General features: G+C 41.0%; 1 protein-coding gene across 1 annotated transcript in view; it reads right to left on the bottom strand.

Annotated features, from left to right (window-relative positions):
• Positions 1-20,998, bottom strand: part of pigg (phosphatidylinositol glycan anchor biosynthesis class G (EMM blood group)) — a 123,257-nt gene that overhangs the window by 4,227 nt on the left and 98,032 nt on the right. The window contains exons 11-12 of the mRNA XM_085473492.1: positions 8,834-9,143; positions 5,039-5,202 (exon numbers count right to left, since the gene is read on the bottom strand). Of these exons, the coding sequence (XP_085329618.1) occupies positions 5,039-5,202; positions 8,834-9,143 (474 nt within the window). The remainder of the gene's footprint in view (positions 1-5,038; positions 5,203-8,833; positions 9,144-20,998) is intronic.

Below are 20,998 nucleotides of genomic sequence, written 5' to 3'. Positions count from 1 at the left end.
TAATTATTGCATAAAAAAGGTGCAGAAAACTTCATCGCTGTAGTGAACTGCAAAGAAGCTACAGGCATGTTAGCCAAGCATTGTAGTGGGAATACACGCACAGTTTACCTGAGTGTTTGCTTGCATTACATTTAGCATTGGTGTAAACAGCATGTGTATCAATATAGCCCGAGTGACTGCAGCTTCAGTAGCCTGCATTATGCATGATATGCTAATTAGCCATGTGCTCTTGCTTCTTATGCTTTTAGCTACACCAGCCTGATAAAAGCTTTACACACAAAGCTTGTGATGGACTGATGACTGGTGAAACCCTGTGTGTACAGACACATTTCAAACATCTCCAAAGTGACATAAACCACTTCTTTGGAAGTGAAAACAGCTACCACGACACTTGAAAACACCCATTATTGTCATTCAATCCAAACTGCTGGCATGCTAGATAGACTACAGTACGCACAGCCTGTCAACACTGAACTAAAAACTACCCCTGGAAGCTCTAATGGATATTTCCAGGCACTATAGATAATAATATGAACATATTCCTGCTTTTTAACATCACAGTAAGAGGTTGAGATGATATATTTAAATATGTCTGGTTGCTTTTGCTGCCCTAATGGACTCGTTTTTAAAACTATGACTGACAAAGTCTCTCAGATAGAGAGAAATGAAATTGGTGCATGTCATGTCACAGTAAAGTAGAAATATAAAGCTGCATAAAAAAAATGGGGAAATAGAAAACTGAACGCCACCATTCTCTGTTTGTGTTTGCTGTTACGCCTACTTCCACAGAGTTGCTCATATCAAAACATCTTGGGGTCTATTTCTGTGTGCTGCCTCATAGGCGACCTCTCAGGTGGGTCACGAGAACGCACAGACAGTCTGTGAAACCTGTGAACAATACCTATAAAAACTGACAGTTTACAAAATCGCTAAGGGTGTAACTAAGGCTCATTGTGCTAATGCTGTGAGAAACTAACTGTAACTGTTACCCAAGTTAACATGTTTATCTGCTTCACTCTTGGTGGGTGCGTTGCTGAGGACCAGAGTAAATCAGTGCCAAGTTTGAGGATTTTTTGGTAAATGGTTCTCATGTTTTGGCTAAAAGCTGCTCTCTGAGCAAAGCTGTGACCGTAGCCTGCTCCACTCTGTGTGCAAGGAAAGGGCCACAAATATATTTACAAGCATGTCTGTTTGGCTCCGTGTGTTAAACTCTAACCTAATTCTAACTTTACCCCTAATATCAGACCTAACCTTCAAAAAACACCTTCCTAACACTTCACTTTACAGTTTGTCTCGTTTTTAACTACAATCTATTTCAATAAATCATTTCACCTTAAAGCTCACGAGCATGCAGATGCTGAGAGACTGACACTTGTCACTCTTGCAAAGTGTCTTAGAAATAAATCAGCATGAATGTGCCTTATGCTGAATGAATGAAATCTCACAGATTACAAAACCTACAGTGGATTAAGACAAAGAAAAACACACTGTGTGTAAATAATGATTTAGTTTGATGTCATTACTCAGCAGATGAGGACTTCCAGTACAAGCCTCGTGTTCCAGCTGCTGACGCTGCAGAGTGAATTTTAAACTAACTGAGATTATTTTAGCGCCATTAGTCAGAGTACCTCTGAGCACCTATTAGAGGTAAGTCTTTTGTGGATGAGTGATGACAAGCAGGAAAAGTTTTTGCACTGGAATGCAGTGTGTGATGTTTACCATCAGCTGGGCGGTGTTAACCCCCTCCAGAGGCTGCAGCGTTCATTACAGCCTACATATGAAATTGATGGGTTTCCCACTTGGCTATTCAGAGGATAAAACCACAGTGAACATGGCGAGGCTGCCAGGCACCAAATCCCATAACTGGCTGCAATTACGCCGTCGATCTAAATGGAATTTACCGCCTGCTTTCATTGCTCCAGTTTAGGTTCAAGTTTACAACCGATCAATGCAGGTGCTGCGTTTGAACGGGCTTTCTCAGAAGCAACGTTTTCAGGAGCTATTTTCAACTTACTGTAAATGCAATAATTACAACTAGACATCTCAGGTATCATGCTTTTATTGGATCACGTAAAGTAATTTTCCTTTGCTGCTGTGCGTGTGTTTGTGTGATACTCGACTGCAGGATAAAATCAGTTTATGTTGATATTTCCGACCTATTTTGAGCACTTAGGGTGAGATTCCCGTGGATGTATGACCAGATGTTCTCCAAAAACACTGTGATGGACACTACGTGGCTTTTTTGATGACACATCAGTACTAAACGAAAGGTCGAGACAAAACCGACCACAGTGCTGGACTACTGGATCACATTTTTCATTTTTATACCCCGCTGAAAGCAGCAAAAAGAAAAAAAAACAATTCAGAAGGATGGAACTTTTTAATCAAAGACTGTCTCAACTACTGAAATGTTAAACACAGCTTATTCAAATGTGGGATCAAGGACTATTAAGAATATAAATCATGTATGGGTATTTTCACCCTCTACAGTCTAATTTCTATGCATTCTTTTTGCCAACAAAATTCACACGTTTTATTACATAAAGTAAGATTTCTTTATATCTCAAGGCAGCAGACTTGCATATATATCTCCGCTTTTTAGTTGCTGGCATTATAACATAGGAGGCAGGCTAAAATGACTCCTTTTACACAAACAGTATCTTTTGTCTGCATTAAAATAGCATTTTAGTTTTGGCTCTATCAGCAGGGCAGCTGCTGCCCAGCCACAGACCTCATCACTCAGCGCTGTGCAGAGGCCTCACGCTGAGAGGAAGCGGTAGTTATTGGCTGCTTTCACACACATACAGCAGCCCAGCTACTGGCCCCTCTCCAGTGGAGGTCTACCGCAGGTTAAGCTGTTTACATGCATCTTTGATACCCTCCAAGGAACGCTCCTCGTTGCCACGAGTAAACTAATTAACATAGCATTTCTGCGCGCCAGCACTGTCCCACCCACAGGCTGAAAAAGTATGAAACAAACAAACAACAGTCAAAAGTAACTGTAATAGCGATGCTGGTGTGTGGCGGTGCTGGCACAGAGGGCACAAAAGACAGTGAGAGAGAGGAGTGTGTTTGAATTTGGTTATAACGCAGAGCGGCTGCGCCCAAAGCTTTAGCTGACATACCACGTTTCGAAGAGCACAAGTGCCTCTCCATCAGTGACACCTACCAATGTTCCAAATGTTTTCTCATGAATGGATTACAAACTGGGCGTCGTTTCAAACGTTCGGTTATATAAAAAGTGATTACAACAATGTTTTTATGCAACCCAGCTGACAGTGGAAACTTCGATCATGTAGGACTTACGTATAGAATTGCTGTGCATGACTTTGGATTATGGAATCGAAACGACTACCAGCTCGTCACAGACGCTGGATGCTTCAACCATTTATCCTTTTCTTTTAGCTATTCAGGTTACGGTCATGCCACCAGGAGCACATACAAGATCGAGCAATCCTTGAAGCCAAGAAGGGGGGAGCCTGGTTATGCTGGTGGTTTCTTCCTGTTTAAAGGGAGTTTTTCTTTCCCACTGTTGCCAAGTGACTGCTTACAGGGGGACTGTTGGGGTTTTCACTCTAATATTTATGGTCTTTACTGTGACTGTTAGGGCTATGCGATATAACCAAAATCTCATATCCCGATATGAGACATTTATCGTCCCGACAACGATATGTATCATAAAAATGTTACATTTTCTGTAAATTCTGTGAATCTCGGGCAACTCGACTTGGTTAAAGTGTTTTCAGCTGGGCGTGGTGTACCTGGAGTCGAGTGTTACATAATGAAACGGCCGCAGTTTTCTTTGAGTATTTATTACACAGCGTGCTGCAGGGAAACGCCTGTTCTAAGGTTTATTTTTTAGCACCTGACGGCTCTTTTTAGCTTTTCGTCCATAAACACTCTGCATACTATTTCAAGTGATTCAGTTCATTTTGAAAAATCTCAATAGGATCTTCAACTTTATTGTGAAAGTTTTATGTGGAAAATAAACAACCGTACAGCGGAGCCACGCGATGGTTTTACCATCGTTGTTGCTAACGACAACGCTTAAAAACAACCGCTTGTCCGTCCGTAGTGTGGTTATATTAAATATAAGAGAAAGAGAGAAAGAAATTCTACAGTGACCATCAGAATGATGAAAAAATATTGCTGTAAACAGTTTATTTTGCGACACCACGAAACAAACGATGGCGTATGAAACGATAGATGTTTTCATATCATCATCCGATATATCTCGTTATATCAAACAGCCCTAGTGACTGTTGCTGGAAATTGGTGACACATAAATAACACTTGTTTTCTAAGCTTGGGACAAACAGTTCACACCAGGAAGGTTCCTGCAGTTCACTTCACTTTCATTTTAGACACAAATCAATTAAAATGCAGTTACAATCATAATTACGCATAAAACAGTGATTTGTAAAATCCCCAAAAGCCATCCTGAGCTTGTAAACAGGGGTCGAGACATCACGATAAATATCATTTTTAATTCTGTATCCTAATACTAACATAAATCTTTAAAAGCACCTTGAAACTCCTAAAGTACAGTATAGAGATCCTAAAACAATACATCCAGACAGAGACACATGGGGAATAACAGTATAAATCCACTGGTGGGTGAATTTTAAATGGAAAGCTATGGAGAATATTTAAAAACCCTGAGTGATGCGGGGTTTTAGGAGTGAACATTTTTTAGTAGCAGCTGTCTTAAGCTCTGAGCGAGATGCTGATTTTTGTAGTGCTCTCTAGCTCGTTCCAAACCTGCGTACCTCCAGTCACACTAAAAGTTTGCAATTTTTTTTCCTCTTTTGTGTGTTTACATAGCCAACCATTTACACACAGACATTCACAACTATGAAGAATTTTGAATTACCAGTTAATCTAGCCCCACTAACCACATCCCCTTAGACTGTGAAGCCAGAGTTCCTGGAGAACATGCAAACTCCACACTCCAGGACCTTCTTGCTGCGAGGCAATGATGCTAATCACCGTGCTAATCCAAAAACCAGTGAATAGTGGGTTTTAAATTGAAACTTACCGGTCTCTCTCCGAGCTAAGGTAGCAGACAAGGTGACACGCCCAGAGCAGCGGGCCTGCATAAGTGCTGAGCGCTGTTAAGAAGATGGCAGGTGCTTCTATGTAGCTTTCCAGTCCAACGAATCCAACTGAAATGTCGACAGTGGCTATGTTGTTGGAATTCCCCTGCAGGCGCACAAAGAAATCTTCTTCAAATAATTTACATTATATACAGACAAAAATAAGTAAACAAAGAACTGTGGATGTGCTTCAGAGCTCTAAAGAACTGGTGCTTTGCTTTATCATCATTACTGTGAGTTTCTGGCCACTTCCCAGCAGCCCAGTTGTTTGTTTTCCAGTCTCTGGCCAGAGCAGCGCACACAGCTCTCGGTCTGGAGCTGGACTTAGTAGCACTCAGACTACTGTATGCACCAGCAAACACATTTTATTTCTTTATTTGACAAAAAAGAAAGAAAAACAAAACACAGATTTCTGCCTTATTTAACTTTGCACCCAATTTTGAGCTTCTCTGGAACAAGATAAATATGTCTGCAGTAAACTGAAAATATAAAACTTTTGTTGTACTTTCTTTTCATCTCAGCCTTTAGAAGATATCATCACTGCAATGCAATCAGGATTTATAGCCCCAATCTTCTGGAAGTGCAAAATACAGTTACAAGGACAAAAAGACTTTGTTCAAATGAAAAAATATATATTTATTTATTACAAAAAAAGGGACACAACAAAAGTAATTGCTGTTCAAACTTATTAAGGTTTATAAAATCCCCCCAACACCACAGCATTCACACTTTTCCTGTAACTCAAGCCACTGACCTGCCCCTCTGTGCACAACAAGTGACAATAACATTTTAAACGGACGCTGTTTGTTGTGGCAGGTAAAGAAAATGAAGCCCAGATATCAACAGTGTCTCTCCTCTTAAAAGCAAATGTGATGACGGTCCGCAGACAACAACAAGCATCAAGTCAGCATTTGCCTCCCTCCTGTAAGCACATCTCCGATCACAGAGGAGGAAAACACTAACAGCTGGCTCCATTTTAAACAAACAGCAGACACCAGTGAGCAGGTTGGAGACTGCATATGGATATTTTCTGCTTGCTGGAATCCTGCTGCGATCTTTCAAATGTCATTTGGCACCATCAACAAATGTCTCACTTAAGAAAAAAAAACCCAAAAAGAACTGCAAGACGTGTTTTTTTATAGACAAGATTGATTCTCACAAGACAGTGTCGGAGAGTGTGGCTGGACTAATGCGGTTCCTTAATGGAGTCGATATCGAGGAGGAGCAGGCGGCACACTTTCACCCTTTCAAATTAAAAATGCTTACAGTGCGTGGTGAGTAGCAAGGTTTCGATCACCTGAATAAAAAATATGCGCTCTAAGTTGCTCTGTGTATTCAAGCCCACCTTTTAGTTCTGCTCTCTGATGAATCATGTTTTCCACAGAAGCAGAACTTGTCACTGCTCATGCGGCAACATTTGCACAAACTGGTTCATATCTGAAGAGTAAACACCGTCCTTGCTGCCTTGCTGACCATCTAGTTTTGGGTGATGGCGATAAATCCAGAGAAAAATCCGTCACTCCCAACGATCGAGACAGACGATATCACTTTATTTATTTATTGTAATGCTAGTGATGTCTGCCGCTGATGTTACCTGGAATACTTCCCATAATCCTCTTGTGTTTTCTAGCATTTGAATGCCAAAAGAGATGGACTTTAGAAACAAAAGCTTTCTGCCAAAAATCATAACAAATCTTTGGAAAACACAACAAAGCAACTCTGTTTCTAGACCGTTAATGTGTTACAGTTCAGACTCGGTGCACCGATCCTCTGTACTCACGGATTCGATTTTAATTGGACATAATTTTGGTTATTCTTCACATCAGCGAGCTTAACTTTTATACTGTACGTCGCTGCTTACAGTTCCATTATGGTTACAACTGCGCCGAGAACGTTTTTGCTCAAATGCCTGTAATTACATGCCTCGATGCTTAGATGGGAAAATTGTCTGGTGGCGGTCTATTCCCGAGCCCATCACAGCATTAATGACCCGAGGGGTGATGAGGGTGATTAAATTGTTAACCACGTGGAGGTTTGCTGTTGACAACAATGCACAGTCGCTAATCAAATATCTGCGGTAGGTGGAAGTCGAATCAAAAGGTAGGTTTTCCTCTCCAGCCTTTGAGGAAGAGGCATCGTACATCCTCGGGAAGCGGCCGGTCCGGTTGGCCTTCATGGTAGAGCTGGATGAAAGTAATATGATTTATACACAAACACTTCCTCTGCCCAGAACAGCACCTATTACAGTATCTAGCACTTTATCAGTGGCGATAGCTTCCGTAAATGTTGCTACACTCTGTGACAGGGCGTTAAATTAGATGTCTTTTACAATCAAGACACTTGCTGACTGTTTTGTTCTTCACTGTGCTTCCTTTTGTATTTCTGGGAGGTGTGATTTTCGCACAGCGTCACACACGCATTCACTACTCAGCACAACAGTCAAAGTCAATTTGGAAAGGTGGGTAAGGTTTCTCAAGAAAACGTGTTTGGTGATACGCTCAAAGGAGACCTATTATGCTTTGTCTTATTTTCTTTTGTATATATAGCGCTCACATTAAACATGACCACAAATTTAGAGGAGGTCAAGCAATCCTTCGATCCAAGATCTCAGGCTTGGGATTGCTCAAGTGCTCTCTTCGTGATCTTAAGTGGGTTAAAAATGCTTGAGCTAACAAACTTGCAGACTAGCATTATGGACACTGTAGGCCCACATGTGGCAAACTCTGGGGGTAAAAAACAAACAAAGCCAACACAGAGGTGCCAAATACTTCTAGTGGACACTTTATGTTGGCTCTAAAAGCAAGTCAATCCCAAAAAACTCCCATTTTAAAAACCTTAGGTAGAACAATGAATGAGATGATGCAGTAGAACAATTTGGATCTGGCAGGATTTGTGATCCCTGACTAGACTGGGATCCAGAGGAAACAGGCACATATTGTTCTGCTGGGAGAGACTTTTGGGGCGACGTGCTTGGTTTGTAACAATGTTTAGGCACAAAGTAATCGCATTAATTCAAGAATCCATGTTTTCCCAACAGAGCTTTTCTTTTTTGTCTTTCGGCTGCTCCCTTTAGGGGTCTGCACAGCTGATCATCTACCTCCATTTCACCCTCTCCATAGCATCCACCTCTGTCACATCGACCCTCTGTATGTTCTTCTTCTGCAGGTCTTCCTCTTTCCCTCCTGCCTGGCAGCTCCATCTACAACATCCTTTATCCAGTATATCCAGCGTCCCTTCACTGCACACGTCCAATCTGTCTCAGGCTTGCCTCTCTTTACTTTGTCTCCAAACCGCCCCCTTGGTACTAATTTCTAATCCTGACCATCTCAGTCATTCCCAAAGTCCTCACACCTCCAGCTCCACCTCCTGTATTTTTGTCAGTGCCACCATCTCCAAACAATACATCACAGCAGGTCTCACTACCGCCTTGTAAACCTTTCCTTTCACTTGTCACTCTGCTTTAGTCACAAATCACCTCTGACACCCAATTCTTCGGCACACCTCTTGTGTCTGTTGCATTAAGCGATTGACCCCAGGTATTTAAATTCCCCCACCTTTACTACCTCTGCTCCTTCATTGCTTCACTGTTACACGTTTCAAAGAAGAAAACCAACAAAACAAAATAAAGAGTTGAATGTTTGAGGAGTTCAAATTCATGCAGATTCTACAAGACTGAATGCAAATTATACTTGTGCAGTATAATTTGATTTAAAAAGAATCAACTTTAACCAGCTTACCTGAAAGTAAAAGAAGGCCTGACCAAACCAGTAGTGCATGATGGTAGTCTGGGCGGCATCATAGTGGAGTTTCTTCCAGATAAACTGAGCCATGAGCGTCTGGATCAGCAGGCAGCAGCAGAGGACTGGCAGGTTGTGAGCACGGAAGAGCAGCGAAACCAACAAAACCAAGCCACTGTAAATCTCCCATAATCCCCTGCTCTTCAGTTTGGCATCTGCTGTGATGATCTGGGATCGCAACAGGTCCTTGGTGCCTGAGAAGAGGATCCCCAAAATGAAGACGTAAACAAAGCGAGCTTCCACCGTGCCCCTAAAAAACAGAAAGATCAAACACTGAGTCATTTGTTGCATGTGCAGGAAGCCTGAACTGAGTTTCTGTTAAACTTCTCATTCATCATTCAAGTAACTGTGGCGAGTGACTCTGGGATGTGTAACTATCCAAGTGTTTAGCAGTTAAAGATCAGGGGTTTGGGGGCAAGAGGAAAGGGAATGACTTAGATCTTATGTTGCAATAGGGTTTTTTTAAAAGTTCACCACTTTAATTAATTTCATATTCCTGTCTCTTGTTACACAGGATTCCTCACATTTCTGTGACTCATAACCCTCCCTTCATTCAGTATGCAGTATGTCAATGTAACATTAATTATTAAAGCTATGAGACTTGAAGACAGAACGAATCGCCGCAGGAAAACAGACTTCCTCGCCATCATGGTGTCTGTCGGGGTTCCCGCATCGCTATAATTTGATGCTATTAACATACTTTGAGTACATTTTAAGGTCATGTGACATTTAATCTAAATTGTCCTTGTTCGGTGGAGCACTGGTGCGTGTAAGAAGCAAGCATACTGATGTTGTTGTTAAACACACTACTCCTGAAATTGGCTTGGTTATTTCACGACAGCTGATTTGTAATGGTAAAACATTTCTCAGGAATAATTTTCATCTTTCTTTTGCCAGTAATGACAAGGAAAAGTCCAAACTCAGAGATGAACTATACGGGTTGCCACAGTTACAAAACTCCTACTACTGTATATCAGGTTGACTTTTTCCCTGGGTCCTCACTGTTATCATCAGATGATATGTACTTCTGCTTTAAACACACAGATATGTAGCACACAGTGGTGGTTACACAGGTACGTCCATATGTCTCTTATTTAAAATCTAATAATGGTGCGATGGTGGTGTGAAGAGCAGACTTTGAACTTTAATCATGGGGTTTAAGGAAAGTATTTCATTAACCGTTTGGAAAATAGAGCCATTTTTATGCACAGTAACTCATTTTCAGAGGCTTAAAAGTATTTGAAGTTTTGACTGACAAGCATTTAATGAAGGGAATGTGTGAGGTGAGGCCTGCTCCCTTCATCTTTCATGACAAATTAAGTAGATAAAAGATCTGGAGTTGATTCCAAGTGTTGAACTTCCATTTGGTAGCTGCAACATTCAATATTATATAATGAAATAAATATGTCAATGCACCAAATAAACTTTATGAGACTTTATGCCATGTCCTTAAAAAGAATGAATGCATTTGTCAGCTCACCAAAAGATTTTGAGTGCAGATTCTTTCCTTGGTTAAGAAAAAACATTCAGAATATCACAAAATCTAGCCAAAAACACACCAGAGAAGGTAGATGCATCACTGTCAAAGTTTGCAACTAAGATGCCTTCACAAAAAAGTGCAAACCACTGGTTACACTCAGGCGATCGTGGCTCAAGAGTTGGCAGTTCGTCTTGTAATTGGAAGGTTGCCCGTTCGAGCCCCGGCTCGGACAGTCTCGGTCATTGTGTCCTTGGGCAAGACACTTCACCTACTGGTGATGGCCATGGGGCCGATGGCGTGATATGGCAGCCTCGCTTCTGTCAGTCTGCCCCAGGCAGCTGTGGCTACAACAGTAGCTGCCTCCACCAGTGAGTGAATGAATAGTGGTATTGTAAAGCGCTTTGAGGGTCTCGAAAAGCGCTATATAAATGCAATCCATTATTATTATTATTAACTCATTCACTGCCATTGACGTCTATAGCCGTCAATGGCAGTGAATGAGTCAATGGGTTTAACTCATTCACTGCCAATGGCTGGCAGTGAATGAGTTAAGAAGGCAAGATTAGGGTTTTCCAGAGAAAATGAAAAAATATGGAGAGATGAAACCATCAGTAAACTAGTGTTTATGCTATGCTGTCTGCTCAGATTCTGCGAAATGCTGTAAACCTGATAATGGGGGGCGACCATGGCGCTGGGGGTTGGGAAACGCATTTGTAACCGGAAGGTTGCCGGTTCGATCCCCCGGGCTCTCTGTCCTGGTCGTTGTGTCCTTGGGCAAGACACCAAGACACTTTACCCCACCGCCTACTGGTGTTGGCCATGGGGCCGATGGCGTGATATGGCAGCCTCGCTTCTGTCAGTCTGCCCCAGGGCAGCTGTGGCTACAACTGTAGCTGCCTCCACCAGTGTGTGAATGTGAGAGAATGAATAGTGCTATTGTAAAGCGCTATATAAATCCAATCCATTATTATTATTATTATTATTAATGATCCAAAGCACACTGTAAAAGAACCCGAGTATTTCAAACCAAAGAAATGAGATATTCTTTAAAAGCCAAGTTAGTAATCCGATTACAGCCCAATAGATCAAATTTTCAGATACAGGGAGTGCAGAATTATTAGGCAAGTTGTATTTTTGAGGAATAATTTTATTATTGAACAACAACCATGTTCTCAATGAACCCAAAAAACTCATTAATATCAAAGCTGAATGTTTTTGGAAGTAGTTTTTAGTTTGTTTTTAGTTTTAGCTATTTTAGGGGGATATCTGTGTGTGCAGGTGACTATTACTGTGCAGAATTATTAGGCAACTTAACAAAAAACAAATATATACCCATTTCAATTATTTATTTTTACCAGTGAAACCAATATAACATCTCCACATTCACAAATATACATTTCTGACATTCAAAAACAAAACAAAAACAAATCAGCGACCAATATAGCCACCTTTCTTTGCAAGGACACTCAAAAGCCTGCCATCCATGGATTCTGTCAGTGTTTGATCTGTTCACCATCAACATTGCGTGCAGCAGCAACCACAGCCTCCCAGACACTGTTCAGAGAGGTGTACTGTTTTCCCTCCTTGTAAATCTCACATTTGATGATGGACCACAGGTTCTCAATGGGGTTCAGATCAGGTGAACAAGGAGGCCGTGTCATTAGTTTTTCTTCTTTTATACCCTTTCTTGCCAGCCACGCTGTGGAGTACTTGGACGCGTGTGATGGAGCATTGTCCTGCATGAAAATCATGTTTTTCTTGAAGGATGCAGACTTCTTCCTGTACCACTGCTTGAAGAAGGTGTCTTCCAGAAACTGGAAGTAGGACTGGGAGTTGAGCTTGACTCCATCCTCAACCCGAAAAGGCCCCACAAGCTCATCTTTGATGATACCAGCCCAAACCAGTACTCCACCTCCACCTTGCTGGCGTCTGAGTCGGACTGGAGCTCTCTACCCTTTACCAATCCAGCCACGGGCCCATCCATCTGGCCCATCAAGACTCACTCTCATTTCATCAGTCCATAAAACCTTAGAAAAACCAGTCTTGAGATATTTCTTGGCCCAGTCTTGACGTTTCAGCTTGTGTGTCTTGTTCAGTGGTGGTCGTCTTTCAGCCTTTCTTACCTTGGCCATGTCTCTGAGTATTGCACACCTTGTGCTTTTGGGCGCTCCAGTGATGTTGCAGCTCTGAAATATGGCCAAACTGGTGGCAAGTGGCACCTTGGCAGCTGCACGCTTGACTTTTCTCAGTTCATGGGCAGTTATTTGGCGCCTTGGTTTTTCCACACGCTTCTTGCGACCCTGTTGACTATTTTGAATGAAACGCTTGATTGTTCGATGATCACGCTTCAGAAGCTTTGCAATTTTGAGACTGCTGCATCCCTCTGCAAGATATCTCACTATTTTTGACTTTTCTGACCCTGTCAAGTCCTTCTTTTGACCCATTTAGCCAAAGGAAAGGACGTTGCCTAATAATTATGCACACCTGATATAGGGTGTTGATGTCATTAGACCACACCCCTTCTCATTACAGAGATGCACATCACCTAATATGCTTAATTGGTAGTAGGCTTTCGAGCCTATATAGCTTGGAGTAAGACAACATGCATGAAGAGGATGATGTGGACAAAATACTCATTTGCCTAATAATTCTGCACTCCCTGTACTGAAGGCAAAACTGAAGGCAGTGAAGCCCACAAACAAGCTGACGGCAGCTAGAGTAAGGGCCTGACTGAGCATCAGCATTTGGTGAGGTTAACGGGTTCCAGACTGTCATCGACTCCAAAGGTTTTCCATCCAAACATTAAAAATCAATCCTTAACTTACGATACCGTAATCTTAGTGTACTAAGTAGGGCACCTATTACCTCCTAACTGTTAGGCCAATGTCAAAGAAACTTTGCATGAACAACTTCACGCGTATATTGATTTATTTATTATAAATTCCAATTCTTTGGCTTTTTCACATGAATTATGTTCATCTCATCATCGGTTTGCGTTTTTTCACGAGTCACCTTCGATATACATCGCACACATGTATGTTTAGAGTTAATTTGTCCAGTTAATTTGGAGCCACTGAAATTGCGGGACTGTGTATAAATGTGTGTAATTCCTAAACAGTTAAAACATTTGAGTCGTTGAATTAAATCTGAAAATCTGTCCTTTAATCAATTCTTGATTATTTGTGGTGCACAGAGACGATTCTCGATGACACCTTTTTATTTTTCATATTTCCCAGGGCCTGAAGTAAAGGTTTAGCCACCCTGTATGGTCAGATTGTTTTATTTTTGACTTGGTGCACTGGCGTAACTTTTTGGAAGCTCCTCTTGTACGGTTTTAGGATTGTTTATGGAGCCATGCTTATTTTTTTGACAGATGTTCTGGTTCTTCTGCACTTTTCTGATATTTAACTGAATCTATTCTGTCTCATAAATTAAGGCTTTTTTGATTTACCTTTCTAAATAAAAGCCTACATGCAGTTCTCTCAGACAGTTTTCTTTGTCTCCGATACCTCAACTTGACCTCCACCGTTCCTGTTAAGTACCATTTCTTACTTGTATTATGAACTCAGGAACTTGCTACTTCAAAACAATTTTCTTTCTTTTTGTAGCTTTCTCCAGCTTTGTGGGCATCAATTATTTCAATTTTCAAAGTGCTAAGCAGCTTCAACGAGGAGTCCATGGCTGCTGATTGTTGGGAAATGGCAGAGAAAGTATTAAGAAAGGTATGAAATTTGTATCGTCTGACCTTTCCTGTTAGATATTGTGAAAAATATATACCACATACTTTGTTTTTGACATTTTCACTCAAAAAAACTTTAAACCATGGACAAAATACACAAATCTTTTTCTATTTATCTTCTACTGACAGTCCTCTTTGTCCATTGCTTTGCATGTGGCATTTTCTCCATTTTCTGTCCTCTCTTTGCACTCGGGCTGTACCGGACTGACCCACCACTCTGGGACCTCTCTGTTTTTCTGGCCTAGCTATTAATGCCTCCAGGATATTCACCCGGTCCAAACAAAGGGTTGAAGTATAGAGGCTCCATATGCTGTGCAGAATGCTCCTCGAGACAAATGCGTGATTTGTGAAATGGAGCAACATCAGTAAAGCTGACTTACATTCTTGTTATTTTGAGCTTGCACCAGTGTTCTGAAGCAAAATTTTCCACGTGTTTGTTTTTTAACTTTACTTTCATAAAATGATACTCTGCTAAGAGTATGATGCCACGACATAAAATATAGCATCGAGCATACCGTGTAGTCTTTCTAAAACAAAACACTACACTGCATTAACCTCCTGTTTTCCCGTTTCATTTAGCTAATTATGATATGTTAAAATGGAAAGATTTCAACCTTCCTTCCTTCCTTCTCTATTCTGATTTTGATCCATGCCACCGTTTTCAGCTTCCCCTCTGTAGCCCTGTGACAGACTGGTGGTCTGGCCAGGGCGCACCCCGCCGCCTGCACCATGACAGCTGGGATCGGCTCAAGCGACCCTGAATTGGATAAGTGGAAGAAGATGGATGGATGGAAGTTTTCATCTTGGCAAAGATATAAGTTGTTTTGTTTAATTCAAGTTAAGTGAAGTCTAGCCTAAGCCTAACAGAAAATAAATACATCTTTCCTCTACATTGTTCCATTATAACTTTTAGCTTACACTCTAACCTCCTGTTTAAAATATTGTCACCACTGGATGCACTCTGTGTCTAAGAAATGAGGGTTTTAGTCAGTTTTAACTGTGTATTTTAAAACGTAATATTCAAATATAATCATCACTACATTAGGGCCAACATGACAGATACCACATTTGAAACGTGGACTGGTCAGGTGCTCACAGCCCACTCTTGTTTTCCTTTGAAGCTTTAAAAAGAAGTTATGGCTTAGAGAAGGTTCCTTCAGATATTTACAAATAAGGCTCCAGGTAAATGAAATCATTAATGAAGGGATGGCTAAAGCTGAAACGGTGTACTTCCTGACAGCTGAGAGACTCCAGCCCAACCACGACCCTGAATTAGAAAAGTAGAAGAAGATAAATGGATCAATGGATCTTCTCAGCTCAGCAAAGACATAATATGTCACTTCAAGTTGAGTTTAATCTATCTAGCCTAAGTGAAATCTAAGAGATATTATACATGTAATCAATTAGATTACAATTTAATCTAAAATTGTAATCAAAAATGTATCTTGCTGTACTTAAAAAAAGTAATCTTTTGATACATAACTTGGGTCAGTGTCACTACTGGTAGCATGAGGTGACACCTGGACCCTACAGAGGTTGCACAGGTAATCCAACTAATCTAGGATGGCACATCAATGTCTCCCAGCACAGCATTAAGGATATTTCAGGAGACAGACAGTTACTGTAGGAGAGCTGGACAGGACCATCAGCAGGACCAGCATCTGCTATGGAGCTCAACTGTCATTTAGCATAAAACAACAGAACTTGGAGAGGCAACACTGGCACTCTGTGATTTTCACACATGAGAGCAGGTTCAACCTGAGTGCATGTGACAGATGTGAAAGGGAGAAGCCTTGGTGAATGTTAAGCTGCCCGTAACATCGTTCAGGATGACGGGTTTGGTGGAAGGTCAGGTTTGGTTTGGGGAGGCATATCCATGGAGGGACACACAGACCTCTACTGGCTAGGCAACGACACCGTGAGTGCCATTAGGTCAGAAATCCTTTGACCCATTGTCAGACCCTAATGCCTGTCCGATGGGTCCTGGGTTCCTCCTGCTGCACAATAATGCCCGACTCATCTGGCGAGAGTCTGCAGGCAGTAACTGAAGAATGAATGAATTGATACCACTGACTGGCCCCCAAGCTCACCTAACCTAAATCCAACAGAACACCTCTGGGACATTATGTTTAGCTCCATCTGATGCCGACAGCTTGCACCTCAGACTGTCCAGGAGCTCAGTGATGCACTGGTCATTGGAACACATGATCTAAATATTCATTTATCTGCCAATTTATCAGATAACTAAGCTTAATTTATCACTGGTGCATTCTCTTGTTCATTGAATCGTTGAAGTATTTTCAGCCTAACTTTATTGATATAAATGATTCTGACAAAAAAAAAAGAAGAAAAAAAAATCAATCCCATCACAAACCACCACCAAAAAAAAGATTTCCCAGCACATAACACATTTTCCATTAAGGTCGCTCACACCCACACGTGCTTTCAATTACTATTTGGATTAGTAATAATAGTATAATAATTAGTAATAATTGCTAATGGGAGCTTTGAGCATGTTGAAATGTAGTGGAGCTGTGAACCAATAAGAAGGTTAATAGGGAAGGTAGTCCTACAGTGCGATATAAAACCAACATGAGTGGGGCAGATATCACTTAAGCACAGGCTGTCCACATGAACACTCACCCACCCACCCATTGTTTTATATGTGCTAAACAGTGAGCTCACTAAGTAGCAAAGGTTAGTGTCACCACCTTAAAGTACTGATGTTACATAATTGTACCCATGGTTATTTAAGTACGAGTCACATGAACAAACATCGGAACCAAAGCACAACAACTGAGTTCATGGACACAACAGATTTGCTATTTTTCTATAAATCTGTACATCAGTAACTTTAATTTGGCTAAACTGTATCCACCTTCAGTAGCGTAGAAAGGGTTTGAGCCACACATTTCTTTTTATTTTGCTTCCAATGATCCAGAATTTCTTGCCTTTTTTAAATAGTGACATTAAGAGAATTTTTAGACAACACAGTGTAACAGTCATAATATTGTATTTTTGTACCAACAAGACGATTTCCAAAAGCTATGACCTGAAAACTGGTACATCCCAGCACGGTGTGCAGTGCGTCCTTAAAAAGTCGGAGGAAACTGGACAAGTTGAGGAGAAAGAAAACATCAGTGGCAGAGCTAAAAACTTATTTATAATAGATGAACAGTATGTGAAAGTTGTCGCCTCAAGATATAGGAAAACCCCGCTACCAGGCTCAGGGAGGGTCAGCCATGTGCCTCGACTGGTTGGAGGGAAAACAGAAGAGAGAAAAAGTGAGCTCTTAGAGGGACTAAAAACAAAAAGTAAACTACAGGAGAGCGAAGGCAAGAGTTCAGAAACATGCAGTAGCAGCACACACAGCACATGAGGAATGAAAAGATGAAAAAGAAGGAGAAATGATCATTGCCTCAGCCGGGGCCTGAGCTTATAGCATGACTAGAGGAGTGTTCACCTGATCCAACCCCAAGTAAGCGAGGGACTTATATCACTAACAGATAGAGCTGGGCGATATGAGATTTTTTCATATCACGATATGTTTTTTTCATTTCAGGCGATAACGATATCTATCACGATATAAGCCAAATAACTATATTTGTAAGATTTAAATGTGCCGTTGCTCACGAGTAAAATGTGAAATAATCAGCAGCTTGTTTTTATTTAAATATTTATTTCCCATAATAAGTTCAACAGGGTAGATGTACTTAAGGAACATGAGACTTTTTCAGATAGATAAAGGCAAATATTGCAAACTACACAAAAGGCAGCCGCTAAAGCGTTTAAGTTTCCAAATAGGACAAACGAAACAGACTAAATTGTCAATTCCACTTAGAAACAAAATATTAATTCTAAAAATAAATCTTAGTTTGTTTTACAGAAGAACAGACAAAACTGACTAACTTTTGTCAATATCAAATAAACTGAGAGCTAAAAGGAAATTCTCAATCTCTCCTTGTTGTATAGCTGAGCTTTTCAAACAGTTTTAACAGTTACTTTAGTCTGACAAAAGCCGAATGATGAATTAGCGCTTCCAGTCAGAGACTGAGGCTACGTCCACACGTACACGGGTATTTTTGAAAACTGAGATTTTCCGTTTTCGTTTTAAAAAATAATCCCGTCCACACATAAAGGCAGAAATGAAGGAAAACGCTGCTATGAACATGCCAAAGCAGCAGGTGGCGCTAGATTCCTAACCGTGCAGAAATGTTGGCCAATCAGAAGTCTAGAAGCCTCGGTGGGAAAAAGTAAACAAAGCTGGGGCATAGAAGCAGAACTGAGTCGTATGTGTGGAGGGACAGTAACTGTGTGTATATGTAAGCATTTAAACACTGCAGAGAGTAGAATTAACAGTATTGTAGAAATTCATTTCACCGAAACAATAACGTGGCGCACACCTTTGACGCTGCGTTTTCTCCGTTTTTCTAGTCCACACGTAAATGCAAAAACAGAGTTTTCAAAAATCTTCGTTTTCAGTGACCAAAAACGCCGTTTACGTGTGGACGAAAGGTGCAAAAGCATAGAAAAATCTGCGTTTTCAAAAATACCCGGGTACGTGTGGACGTAGCGCATGCACCAGTTTATTGTATTTCCAGACTTGCTTTCGGCACAATTTACAGTGCACGCTACTCTGTTTTTAGTCAGACTTGAAATAGCCGAAATACCTTCACACTACGGAACTTCTATGGCTCTTCCGTTCGACAATCTCTCCGGCGTTGGAAGCATCATCTGTTTTCTCTTCGGTCACGCTCGGTTGATTTTTCTAGTCGGCTCACTCATTTCCTCCATTACCCGGGCGGTACGGTGGCTGGCTGCTTCCCAAACAAGTACACATGTGCGGCTTGGCACTTGTGCTGTACGTAACAAGTCACGTGACGTGACGCTGCGGCTGTGATTGGTTCGGCTCTGCGCTACTTAATTTGGATTGGCTGTTCTCTTTTTTTTTCTTTTTTCTTTTTTTTAAGAGGACAAGAGCGGCGAGGTCTATCGCGATAGTTTAATTTTTCTATCGAGAAAAAGTTATATCGCGATACATATCGTTATCGTTCTATCGCCCAGCTCTACTAACAGACCAACTGAAGTCTCAAATACAGCTCTGGTAGGTGTTCATTTAGTATTTTGGGGGTGATTTTTTTGTCCTGCTGCTCAGGGAGAGGAGAAAATGACACCCTGCATGACTATTGAGACATCTGAGGAGGCACTCCCAAGGCACTCTCAACAGGTAAGAAAACCATATTAGCTCCACATCTGAGGCTTCTGTTTGTTCTTTCTACAACAAGAGGCGGACTGCAGGGCTTATATCTGATGGTCTTGGCAGATGGATGTAGTGTGCAGCTTCTTTTGGAGTGTCACATGAATATATTATAGTCATCTCATATCATGAAGGGTGAGATTTTGAACTGCTGGCACTATATATGGTTACTTCAACTAGACCTACAGTCTGTGCAAACTCACACTGCTTACCAGAGGCAACCCAAGTGAAGCATGGGCTGTGCGTATGTGCTTTTTATATAGCCTGAAAACAAACCGCAAGCATGGGTTATTTGTCATTTTTATCCAACATTTTTTGTAGCTTGTGTCTTTAAGTTAACAAAAAAAGAGGACGCATGATAAGCGAGATTCAAAGGCAGACGAGGCCAGTAATGCATGCCCTGTGGTGCACGACGGTGAGTCTGGATCTAAAGTCTGAAGCTACCGCAAGGTTAAAAAAAAAGGTTTCCACAAGCTCTTCTTCTTCTTCTTCTTCTAAAAGGCTAACTCCACAAAAAAGCCTTTTCAAGCTATCAATAATTTATATACTGAAAAAGTCCCAAATTGAAGCTTTAAAGGAAAAGTGCTTTCGATTATAAAGGCAATTACATTTAGTCTAATTTCCATTTCAGGCATTCAGCATTTTCTCTTATCCAGAGAGACTTAAATGAAAAGATTTTCCCACTCACATCTGCTCTTTAATTAACTTACATTTATTAATATTTGCCCTAAAACAAGGACTAAGTAAATTAGCCTCATAAAACAAAAACAGGCAACAAAGAGTGGACAGAACTGTGACGCGAGTTGTTTTTTCTTCTACCCATTTCATAATAGATGAAGGAGAAATAAAGAGTATTAGGAGGTAATGAAGTTAAGAAAGCCACTGAATATTAAGGCAGTTACAGCCAGAGGGAAACTGAGACTTAATTTTGTTCTCTGCAAACATGTGAAGATTAACAGTCATTAGGATGGCGGTGCCTTGAATATTCTCACCTCTGGACCTTTTTGACATCAGATATCTTGAAAAGCACAGATGGAACTAAACACATTCATGACTCAGTTCCATGAAGTCTCCCAGTAAGCTGTGCTAACAATACCAGGAACTTCTATGGCTGAAAGGCAGCCTTATTAATGCGATCAAATCCATCTGTATTTTTCTTTGACAAGCCAAAATGGCTGTTGTGAATGAGCTCCATTCGCCTCCAAACAGCTGTATAATTTTCAGAATAATATCCACCATTTTTGCTTCTGATGATATTTCCAAACTGCAACAGCAGCTCAAAAAGCTCTTTGCACATTTAGAGAATCTCCTGCTGACAAGCACGGGTGTCTTCAGTTGAAGGCAATCGCTCAGTAAATGAACGTTTCTTTTGCAGCAGGATGCAGTCAAAGCCGCAAAAGTACGACAGGATAATAGCTGACCCTGAAGGAGCTGAGCAAGTATTGGACATGTATTATTAATCAGGTTTTATGGAAACCTGTTCCAACAGAAGAAAGGAACAGAGTAATATGCCCCATACAGCACTATTCCTTATTATTCACAACTCCCTTAACAATATGCCAGGCATTGTATTCATTATTATTTTATGCAGAGGAAAAGTGGAAAATCCTGGCCTGGATTTGATTTTAC

This window comes from Copadichromis virginalis, linkage group LG2 (assembly GCF_057382275.1).
Source record: "Copadichromis virginalis isolate Kocher_CV1m ecotype Utaka linkage group LG2, C_Virginalis_male_GT1.1, whole genome shotgun sequence".
Classification (NCBI taxonomy): Eukaryota; Metazoa; Chordata; class Actinopteri; order Cichliformes; family Cichlidae; genus Copadichromis; species Copadichromis virginalis.
Note: the sequence above shows the minus strand (reverse complement) of the source record. Positions and strands in the feature narration are given on the sequence as shown.